The sequence below is a fragment of the Asterias rubens genome, chromosome 18 (genome assembly GCF_902459465.1).
Source record: "Asterias rubens chromosome 18, eAstRub1.3, whole genome shotgun sequence".
Taxonomy (NCBI): domain Eukaryota; kingdom Metazoa; phylum Echinodermata; class Asteroidea; order Forcipulatida; family Asteriidae; genus Asterias; species Asterias rubens.
This window is the reverse complement of record NC_047079.1, coordinates 2,465,722-2,477,182: the sequence shown is the minus strand read 5'-3', so window position 1 is coordinate 2,477,182 and position 11,461 is coordinate 2,465,722. Positions and strand designations below refer to the sequence as shown.

The 11,461-nt window shown below is 40.0% G+C and overlaps 1 protein-coding gene across 1 annotated transcript; it reads right to left on the bottom strand.

Moving 5' to 3' along the window:
- Positions 1–3,615: 3,615 nt before the first annotated feature.
- On the bottom strand, positions 3,616–10,385 carry LOC117302707 (trypsin alpha-3-like). The gene is made up of 6 exons (XM_033786705.1): positions 10,249–10,385; positions 8,569–8,656; positions 7,758–7,932; positions 5,790–6,046; positions 4,571–4,713; positions 3,616–4,271 (listed from the first exon to the last, which is right to left on the bottom strand). The coding sequence occupies exons 2-6, from the start codon at positions 8,612–8,614 to the stop codon at positions 4,083–4,085; spliced, it is 810 nt and encodes a 269-aa protein (XP_033642596.1). The 5' UTR covers positions 8,615–8,656; positions 10,249–10,385; the 3' UTR covers positions 3,616–4,082.
- Positions 10,386–11,461: the final 1,076 nt, after the last annotated feature.

Sequence of the window (11,461 nt, the reverse complement as noted above, 5' to 3'; positions counted from 1 at the left end):
GCCCAAATTAATATGAAGACGGATGAGGTTGGATATAATTGTTCTTTAAAAAGTAATGTGAATGGGGGGCTTTTATGACGCTTGGTGGCAGCAGACTTACCAGGTAAAAACCATTGTTCTCAGTAATGGGGCGTCCTGGGAACAACGTTAAACAAGCCTAAACATCTGACGTCACACTTCGTGAAAAACGTCAGAGAGTGACCTCTAGCCTAGGTCAATCCCGGTCCATTTGCAACTTTCACGTAGATTCATAAGAAGACGACCGCAAGTGCAGCTGTCAAACGTCAACTCGGACAAATAAAAAACAGATATGGAAAGATTACATCACATGCAGGTGTTTATCCAATGAAATCATTGTATCCCATGAAATCACTGGTTCTGAAAAACAAATACCAGTCTACGTAGACAATGGAAATTGATCTGGTTAAGCTGCTGCCACCTAGCGTTCCAAAGTCTCCCGTTAAATAAACGCAACCCCTATAAAATGTATACTGTTGAATTAATAATACACTACCTGTAGATCTTGACTTGAAATAAAGTTGTGGAAATAATTCACCGACGAACCGTGTCTGTCTCCAAGCCGTTAGTGTTGTCTTTTTATAAAGGATTCTAAAAGGCAGTGGACATACTCAAAAAATTGTTAGGTCAAAAACTTGGTAACGAGGAATGGAGAGTTGTTGATAGTATAATACATTCTGAAGTAATTCCTCACTAAAATATTTGTCTATAAGGGGAAGAGTGAAATCATCTGTAGCCCTGTGTAAATTCGAGACACCAACTGAGGTCTCAAATTCAAGCTTTTGAAAGCACACAACTAGTGCCACAAGGGTGTTTTTTCTTCATTTATTCTCTCGCAACTTCGATTACCAATTGAGTTCAAATTTTTACAGGTTTGTTATTTTATGCATTTGTTGAGATACTCCAAGTGAGAAACTGATCTTTAACCATTACCGAAGATGTCCACTTTCTAGTTTATTTCATTTTGAAGCGAGTGCTCTCGTTTTCCTCTGCAATCACGGACGCACAAATGTACCGTGGAAAAGTTAGCCTACTTCATATAATATTCCTTCAACAACAAAAATCTACATTTTCTCGAGAAACATCATATCCCTGATAATATTTACTTCCCTTGAAGGCAGGACACTACTGGTAATTACTCAAAAAACAATTAGCATAAAACCAAATAATTGGGAGATGTTGGAAGTATAAAACACTATGAGAAACGGCTCCCTCTGAAAACATAGTTTTCGAGAAAGAGGTAATTTTCTACTTGATTTCAAGACCTAAGAATTGGATTTTGAGGTATCGAAGTCAAGTATCAGAAAACACACAACCTTTCGTGACGAGGGTGTTTTTTGTTTCATTATTATCTCGCATCTTCGACAATCAATTGAGCTCAAATTTTCACAGGTTATTTTATGCATGTTGAAATACAACAAGTGAGAAGATTGGTCTTTGACAATTTGCTACATTTTAAGTAGGATATTATTTTTAGGATCTCTCGCACGAGCACGGGGCTTGAATCAAGTCTATCACAAGACTCCCTCACCATACAACGTGTACAAAAGACATGTACAGACCGAACGTTGTTTCACCAAAATAGCGTTTCCAACTCTCTACACGACGGAGACTACTTCAGTTTGGCGCATGCGTCGATCGATTTTCCTGCACCCTTACACTGCAGTATTTTTCCCCAGGAAAGATGACGCCACTAAGCATTAATGGGTGCGTTCGTTTAGCTTCCCTGGGTCTACTCCGCGGTGCTCACTAGGGTGAGCCCCTGACAAGCCTAAGGCGCGCGGTCCATTTAGGGCCGGTTCGGCAATCATCCACGATTGTCAAACGATTACAGTAGCAAACGATTCAGCAGCGGTTGTGAGACGATTGGGGGATAGGTTCTTCAAACGCTTCAGTGCGCTGAGCTTGTCTAGTCGTCCGGAGTCCGAACAAAGGGGCTATAATCGGATTAATGTCCATTGTGTTGGGATTATAGTTTTGACTGTTCGGTTGTGGACTATGAATATGAATTTAAAAACTAAAATGTTCTAACGCGTTATTTTTGCGCTGTGTTTTTTCCATTTCTAAAATGCTCGTCAAAAGATACCACACATACTTTTTTTAATCGTGAAAAACGATGAAGTATAACCTCACATTCTACTTTACCTCTTTTTGTCATGTATTTGCTTAGCCTAGCGCTGGCAACGTCAATGTACCTCACACGGGTACATCATGTACATGTATACTCGATTTGAGCGTTCGAGACGAACTCAATTTTTGGTTGGTTGTGACCAACTAAGAATGTTTCCCAACTAATGTGTATCTTTTTAATAAACGTATGACCAGGTTGTTGAATTTGGGTGTGATCTGCAAATAGGATTGTAATCAGTACGTCCTCGTCAGAAGGTTTAATTTTGAATTATTTTAATTTTAAACATACTGTTGGCATTGAAGAAGAAAAACCATTGCATTAATAAAAAGACTGCAATAAAAAATACCTAATGTATGTGTGTGTACGAACGACCGCACTCACCGCTCTCGTGGTGACATCGTTTACCTTAGACTAGCCCCAAAGTGACCCACTCCACAAGCAGGACAATGGGGCTGGCCTGGGTGAGCCCCTGGAATGACGTCAAAAGCTATCCGAACGCACCGGGGCAGACCGGTGATGACCCAGGGAAGCTAAACGAACGCACCCATTATAAAACAGATGCATGAGATGTTCTATTTTAGCAAAATATGGTTGATGTGTGTGGGTTGTGTTGACGATGATGCTAAGCCATGAGCAGGTAGTGTACACATGGTTGTTGGTTTTTCCCTGCTTACAAAAAATAACCACACAACCTTGGAACTGAACCCAGTGGATAGTTTGGTGAACCCTTTAATAATATGGAATGGTCCAGTATAGAATAGCAAGGACGTTCAACTCATTCAGGGCATTACAACTTGGAAAAGCAATGAATGAAAGGAGGACTCTTCAAACAGTGAAACATTATTGTTCAGATACTCTCTATTCTTATAATGACTTCGTATTCAGAACTGCAACTGTTTCATATCACAATCGAGCATTCAAATTATACATAGGCATACAATCCCGGAAATATCTCGTTGGCCGCCCCCTACCCACATTTTTAATGGTGGTTTCAATTGCCAATCTTCTTCTGCGTTACAGTCAACATTAAGCGGGATGGGGGACAAATTGTTTATTGTTTATTGTCAATGGGAAGTGGACAGGGGATTGTTTTATATAACGTTATGAACGGGTGGCCCAAACATTTTGGCCGGGATTGTAGGCCCATACTGCTGTATAAATACATTTTGACGGATAGTTTTTGCACTAGACCAACCCATTTTAGATAAATTCTGTATGTCCCTAGTAGGCTCAATTTCACAAGCTGCTAAAAAGTATGTGGACATGGGTAGCCGGTGGCACCATAGTAGAGTATGTGTTGCGTTGTATTGTGACATCATACTTTGGTCAGAAACCTTAATTCTTGTGGAGTGTCCATGGTTTAATCTCTTTCTATGACTCAGGAGGTCACAGAAAGATAAAGTAAGTTGTATAGAGCCAAATGAACAAGTTTATCAACTGTTGATGTTAAGACAGGAGCACAATAATCTCAATGATTAGTTTTTATTTGGACGTATACGAATCAAAACGCACAACACTTTTCATACGACCTGGGTAAGGAGTTATACATTGTACATCTGCTATTTTACAATGAAGTCGTGTAGTGCACACGGTCAGTAGTATTTTAAAAACAAAATGTCGAAATGGTTTGTAGAATAATAGGACGTTGAAATAACCATTTTTGACCACATGAGGGCGCTTTCATTAGGGAATCTTTTGCATCACATCACTGTTTCATCTTGAACTGTTTAATTAACTGTAGTATGTAAAACAAAACTGCACCAAATGAGCAATTCATCAACATAATAGTAACAGCAACAAGAAAACAAAACACATCTGTTTAGTTGGTTTATCTTCACTCTTGAAATTGGTACACAAACGCCCCCATGTGGTCAATTCTCGATACTTGAAATTATGTCAACATACGCCCCCACGTGGTCAAAAATACGGCGAATTAACCGCACATGACGTCACCCCCTGTCGCTGTATTTATCCAATCGCAGAAGACAGACACACGCGTGTAGACCCCGGGATAGTTCGGATTTGCACAGCCCCAGCCCCAGCTCACAATGCCTTCAAGTGTCACTCCATCCACGTGTGCATCTTCGTCATAACCGCTGACAGCTGGGCCGCCGCTATCAAACTAAAGTGAAAACAGACGGTTACAAACTAGTTACAGTCTAGTTATACTGTTTGGTTAACAGTCTAGTTATTTCTAGTTACTTGTTGGTTACAGTCTATTTCCTTTTTGGTTAAAGTCTAGTTACTTTTGGTGACAGTACAGTCTAGTTACTTGTTGGGTCAGTCTAGTTACTTTTTGGTTAAAGTCTAGTTACTTTTTGGTGACAGTACAGTCTATAGTTACTTGTTGGTAACAGTCTAGTTACTTTTTGGGTACAGTCTAGTAGTTACAGTCTAGTTTTGGTTTGGTTACACATTTACCTGGCAGGCATCTTTGCCAACACCTGAGGCACAGATCATGTTGTTTGTAACCGCATTTACACCAGCGTAGTCATTCGTGCACGTGGCTCTGCTCAAAGCATCCACAGCGACCTGTCGAAGTTCCTTAGTCCTGTCTCCACCATCTGCGGTAAAAAACACCAAAATGTTGTGATGTATTCATCGCCAATTTCACAACATTACACACATAACACAGTACAAGGCCCAATTTCAAAGGGCTGCTGAGCACACAATTTAATGTAAGCATGAAATGTCTTCCTTGTTTAAAACAGGATTACTAACCAAATTTCCACATGATTTTCAGGATAAGCAAACAACAGCTGAATACCAGTACTCAAGCAAACTGCAACAAATACAAATTTGGTTTGTAATCCTGTTTTTTATCAAGGAAGAAATTTCATGCTTAGCAAATTTTGGTGCTTAGCAGCTCTATGAAATTGAACGCAGGTTAGTTGCGTCGCCAAAGAGACATGGGTAGGGGAGGGTATTGCCGAAATTCAGAGAGAATAATCAGCTATTGTAAAACACTAGGGAAGTGTTACACCTCGTTTTCAAAATATTGGGGGACAACAAGTAATACTTTTTTCCATAAGCGCAGTGCTTCCAAGTGAAAGGTTTCTCAAAATGCATTTCTATCCGAAACTGCTGCACTTCTTACCAAGTAAGTTGTTGATGCAATTTATTTTCAGAGACCAACCGTTTACATACCCTTTAATATACAAATATTGACTGCTTCAAGTGCTATGGTTAAAACTACGACTCCCGAGGTGATCCCCGGAGCGTTTCTTTTTTTCCCGAGGTGCAGCCGAGGGAAAATGGAACGGTCCGGAGAGTGACGAGGGAGTCGGAGTTTTAACCATGGCACGAGTACAAATATTTGTTTTATAACACCACAACAGACTATTAATCGTCCTCGTACACGTAACGTTCGTACGCGCGTTTCAAATACACAGATGCACAACTGATTGGGTTCGAGGTGGGTAAAAAAAGACGTCTGGGTACGGCACTCCGTTTGATAGTCGTGATAGTCGTCGGACTATCACACGGCAAACGATGCACTATCACACGGCCGCCGTTTCTAGTAAAACTAAGACACATCATGTGACGCGCTCTAAACTAATGAAAAGGCAGAATATTTGTAAGGGTGTTATAAATAAGACTATCACATTTTACAGTTGGACCCGAGCATCTTCAAACCTACCACTTAGTTTACCCCATCCACTGACCAACAGACTGGTTCCCGCCGCAACATCACTGTTAGCAGCTGCGATTTGAATAGTCTGAACTCTTGGTGAGAGTACCGCAGGTGCATCCAGTTTGATCAGAGCGATATCAAAGTCGAAAGTGGAGATATCGAAGGAGGGGTGGTCTACCCATTCCCCTTTGATGATACTGGCGCCATCTGCCGCCGTGTCTCTCAAATCTTGGAAGCCAACACCAACCCAGACGTCCAATTGACTGTCATCATCCGGAACATAGAAATGGATAAAGACACAAAAATAAACAGATAGACCCCCTTGGAACTGGCCTCAATTGCTTAATACAGCCAACAAAGAAAAATCTAAATATTTCAACTATTACTTTTATGGCCAAATCTATACATCGTAGATACCGGTTAATAATAACAATTTTACTCTCAAAATTTGCAATTTGAGTCAGAAATGCACCCGGCCGCGCGGCTTTTTCAGCCGAGAGTAAAAAACGGCTTATCTATTACAATGACCCCTTGACGCCAGTGACGATTTTCCCCTAATTAGGTTTGAACACAGTTCTCCAGCTTTAGCAAACTGAGGGCGCTATTTTCCACATCAAATAGCCGCCACTGACGTCACGATTCCTTTGTCGCGCGGGTTTATTTTGACCCCGCATTTTTCAGAAATTTGGCTTGGAGCGTTCTTGAAAAAAAAAACCATTTTACCATGTTTTAACGTGAGGTAGGACACTCGTTATATTTGTTTAATGTTTCCTATGGACCGCACTTATCAGAAAACTGTGATATCTATATTATTTGAGATCATCCCTTATTGGCTGTTTAATAGTCATGGATTGCATGTACTCTCTAGCTGGCTGCCAAAACTCAAAGGTTTTGCCCGGCGGTATGCGCGCGAATCATCTGGTTATGGTTTTCGAATGACGTCAGAGGACACTTCGTCTATAGGCCCATCACAATTTAAAATAATTTGAGCATGCAACTTTAAATCTCTCATCAATGTGCCGTTTGGAATTGTATCTATTCTATGAGTAATTCGTGCACAAAACAACTAAAAGTGAGTGTGTTGTGATTAGTGAAAAGTAGTTAAAACAACCGAAAAACTTGTCTGTGAAAATACAACGTGCGTGATAGCGGAACGTAAGGTCCGCCATTTTGTGGAGTCTATATTTTTTGTTCTATTAACTAGCGGACCATGTCCTGTCATGAAACTTAAACAAACCCAGAAAACTTCAAGTGGTTTATGTGAATCTTACTTACTTTAGCTGCGTAGGACTGGGTGTCCCTTGGCCTCCTTTGAGAATGTGATTCTATAGCCCCATATACCTTTCCAGTCATATTTCATAAAGTACAAAACGCTTTTCTAGCCAAAAGTGCCCGATCAAAGTCTATGGTTAAGAGCATGAATTCAATTTCTGGTGCATGGAAGTCATGGGTTCGAATCCCGGTCATTGCACTAACTTGTGTCCTTGAGCAAGGTGCTTACTATATTTGCTTTTCTTTACCCATCGTTATAAATTGGTACCTGCGAGGTTGATGTTGGGTGCGTTCGATAAGCTTCTCTGGGTCGACCCCGCAGTGCTCACTCAGGTGAGCCACTGACAAGAGCTAATCGAACGATCACACTCGCCCTCTCGTGGTGACGGCTTGCACATCAGGTCACCCCCAAGTGACCCACTCCACAAGCAGGGCACTGGGGGCTGACCCATCAAAGTTATTCGAACGTACCGGGGCAGACCGGGGTCGACCCAGGGAAGCTAAACGAACGCACCCATTGTGTTTGACAAAACCACTCAGAGCCATACGGCAGCTTAGTGATGTAAACTTCCCAGGGAGCTGAGAAAGATTGAAGGAATGCTCTAGTGGTCCAAAGACCAGGGCACGAACGTTATTAGTGCACTTTAGACGTTATCGTGAAAATGCGCTACAAAGAACAAGTTATTAATATTATTAACTCACACGCTGCAGTGACATGCTGTTACCACCCATTCTGGGTGAACGAGTGTGCCTCCACAAACTTGATCTTCCCCGTCATTGCTCTGGAGAACAGATACCTGGTATGGACGGCTGTCCGGTGGGGATTCATCGCCCCCAACGATCAGACTCCGGGAGCTGCGACGGCCGGGAACAAATGCTGAAAGAAAAAACACCCAACAACACGTAAATGTTCACAATTCAACTAGAGCCCAAACCGCAAACACTTACGTAATTATACCCACAAATGTTTGCAAATTGGGGTTGTTTACGTAAATATTTTCGACACCGCTGAAATCTTGTATAATTAATACGTAAATTACGTGCGTGAATATTTTGCGATAATTCGGGCGCAACTCGAAGGCCTAAATAATTACGTTTAAGTACAAAGTTGTGCGCTGAATTGGACCTCGTGTAAAAAGAAGCAAGTTTCCGGGTCCGTGGATAAAATGGATTCAGAATTGAGGTTGGCTGTCGTCTTTCAAATCCAATTGTTCTTTAATCAGTGCGTGATTTGTTAAAAGAGCATTTTGCCTTTTACTAAAAAAAAAAAAAAATGGGCGAAAACCACTGCTTTACAACACAACTCATGTGCCCTACACAACGTTTTTATTACCCTTTTACGCGTTCAAATAGGTTACATGAGAATGTCCAAAAAGTGTTTAGAACCTAAACACTTGTTTCTAAAGTGTACGGATACCGAGGCAGTCATTAGATTTTCAACAACCAATTTTGTTTGCAGGATATAAACTAGTTTAAAAGTAGTAAAAATATACACAATATGATAATGTCTTACCTACGGCCATGGAGATGCAGCAAACGAATAACACCAGAATCCTCATGACTGATGATGATGGAGGAAGCTTGAAGATGATGTTTCTTTACTGGAAGAGAATACACAAATCTAAAATATTACTAAGATCATTTTAAAGAGTGGAGAGAGGTGATCAACCACAATACACCGTTTTCGTCGTGTATAAAAGCTGTAAAGATAGAACATTATTCGCAGATGAGTAATCTCTGTGATGTAAACATCAAGTTTCATTGAAATTGAAATGAATACGAGATCCGAATATAGGGCATGAAGAGTTTATCTAGGGATTTTACCAAAACGTGGTTTTGGGCTTGGGCTCCGGGTTCCGATTGATGTTTGAAACATCGTGCACAAAAAGTGTATACTGCTCTATAAAACTATAGCCAAATACTCGAAGCCCAAGCCCGAGTTATAGGAGAAGGCCTAATTGCTGAGCTGGGCCCATATTCATAGCTCTGCTTACTGCCGAATTCTGCGCTTACAATCACCAATCTCCGCTTGAACACGTCAAGCAGAAGTCAAAATTCCCCGCTAACCCGTGAAATACACTTGACGTATAAGCATAGAATTCCCTGCTTCCGCAAGCGCAAGGCTTCGCTTACGGTAAGCAGAGCCATGACGTTGGCCCTGCTTGGGACGTCACATTCGCTTGGAATGTCAGACGCGGCCCCACACCGATCCTCTGCATTCTCCCCGCCCAGAGGGGAGCATCAAGCGGACCACAAGCCTTGGAAGTCATGGCAGCGTGGAGGCTGGCGGCAAACTAGTGTAGTGTATACAAATTATATAAGTTTCATGTGAAAACTGATGTTTTTCACCCTTACACCGATGTGTATTTTAGCAGTGGATACTCCACAAGCAAATCCGCAGGAAAATCACTCGGATGGGATTCGAGCCGAAGACTTTGCATTGCTATATAGGGCAGATGTCTTACCACCTGACAACCGGGGGTGGCTAGAGGCAGTTCGAGTGTTTTAAACTTTTTCTGTGACCTTACTCTATTGTTGAAAGTGTAGATTATTTTTACGAATCTACGCTTAACTGTAGATTCGTACGAATCTACACTTAAATGTAGATTCGTACGAATCTACACTTAAATGTAGATTCGTAACATAATCTACAGTTGAGTGTAGATTCCGTACAAACTTTTTCAACTTGAAAATTACTGTTTTTCCAAACTGAAAGATAGCATGAAGTGCAACAAAACATAGCTGAAAATTATAATGTTATCCAAGTTTCAATTTACTAAAACATTTTACATTTTTGAAAAAAATCACTTTAGTAACATATATTATTGCTAGCTGAGCAAACTGACGTTGTACTCGATAATGTTGCATGAACCAACGAATGCCCAAATACTTTGTAAAATAATTATAAAATGTAACCAACCGTTGTTTGACAACGTATGCAAAATTAAGTAGACTATTGTGTTGTTACATTTAGAATTCCAATTCATTGAAACTGCTACATAACCAATGGGGGAAATAGTTTAAGTCAGATAATAGACTCTAAAGTGTAGATTCGTGAATACAATGTACTCGCCTTCGGCTCGTACATTCTATTCACGAATCTACACTTTCTCGTTCATTCTCCTTAACATAAAGCATCGGGTACCGCAACCTAAGTGAAACGTGTTGTTTAAAATAATCAGGGGATACAAACCTTATAGTCAGACAATGATGTAGATTCTAGCGATGTAACAAAACGGGCAGTGTGGATAATGCAATCTGGCGAAAGTGGTCATCGCAAACTGTAGGCCCTATATAAGAAGAGTTTCTGTGAAAATTTGCCGATTTCGAAAGTTCTCGGTATCCGTGTCTAAATTGGCAGCTGTGACAAGGACGGAGCGAGAGATTAACATTAAAGACAAAGTCCGATGATTAAATATTTGGTAAACGATAACAAACAACCATACTGAAAGTAGTTTTAACCTGAAAGTAGTTTCAACCTGAAAGTAGTTTTAACCTGAAAGTAGTTTCAACCTGAAAGTAGTTTTAACCTGAAAGTAGTTTTAACCTGAAAGTAGTTTTAACCTGAAAGTAGTTTCAACCTGAAAGTAGTTTTAACCTGAAAGTAGTTTTAACCTGAAAGTAGTTTCAACCTGAAAGTAGTTTTAACCTGAAAGTAGTTTTAACCTGAAAGTAGTTTTAACCTGAAAGTAGTTTTAACCTGAAAGTAGTTTTAACCTGAAAGTAGTTTCAACCTGAAAGTAGTTTTAACCTGAAAGTAGTTTTAACCTGAAAGTAGTTTTAACCTGAAAGTAGTTTTAACCTGAAAGTAGTTTTAACCTGAAAGTAGTTTTAACCTGAAAGTAGTTTTAACCTGAAAGTAGTTTTAACCTGAAAGTAGTTTTAACCTGAAAGTAGTTTTAACCTGAAAGTAGTTTTAACCTGAAAGTAGTTTCAACCTGAAAGTAGTTTCAACCTGAAAGTAGTTTTAACCTGAAAGTAGTTTTAACCTGAAAGTAGTTTTAACCTGAAAGTAGTTTTAACCTGAAAGTAGTTTCAACCTGAAAGTAGTTTTAACCTGAAAGTAGTTTTAACCTGAAAGTAGTTTCAACCTGAAAGTAGTTTTAACCTGAAAGTAGTTTTAACCTGAAAGTAGTTTTAACCTGAAAGTAGTTTTAACCTGAAAGTAGTTTTAACCTGAAAGTAGTTTTAACCTGAAAGTAGTTTTAACCTGAAAGTAGTTTTAACCTGAAAGTAGTTTTAACCTGAAAGTAGTTTTAACCTGAAAGTAGTTTTAACCTGAAAGTAGTTTCAACCTGAAAGTAGTTTCAACCTGAAAGTAGTTTCAACCTGAAAGTAGTTTTAACCTGAAAGTAGTTTTAACCTGAAAGTAGTTTTAACCTGAAAGTAGTTTTAACCTGAAAGTA

What these genes read in the sequence shown, in the direction of transcription:
- LOC117302707 (XM_033786705.1), bottom strand. Translation starts at nt 8,614, where the DNA reads ATGAGGATTCTGGTGTTATTCGTTTGCTGCATCTCCATGGCCGTAG. An exon ending in CTGCATCTCCATGGCCGTAG is followed by an intron (nt 7,933 to 8,568) that starts GTAAGACATTAT and finishes TTTTTCTTTCAG; the next exon opens with CATTTGTTCCCGGCCGTCGC. An exon ending in ACAGCATGTCACTGCAGCGT is followed by an intron (nt 6,047 to 7,757) that starts GTGAGTTAATAA and finishes GGATGATGACAG; the next exon opens with TCAATTGGACGTCTGGGTTG.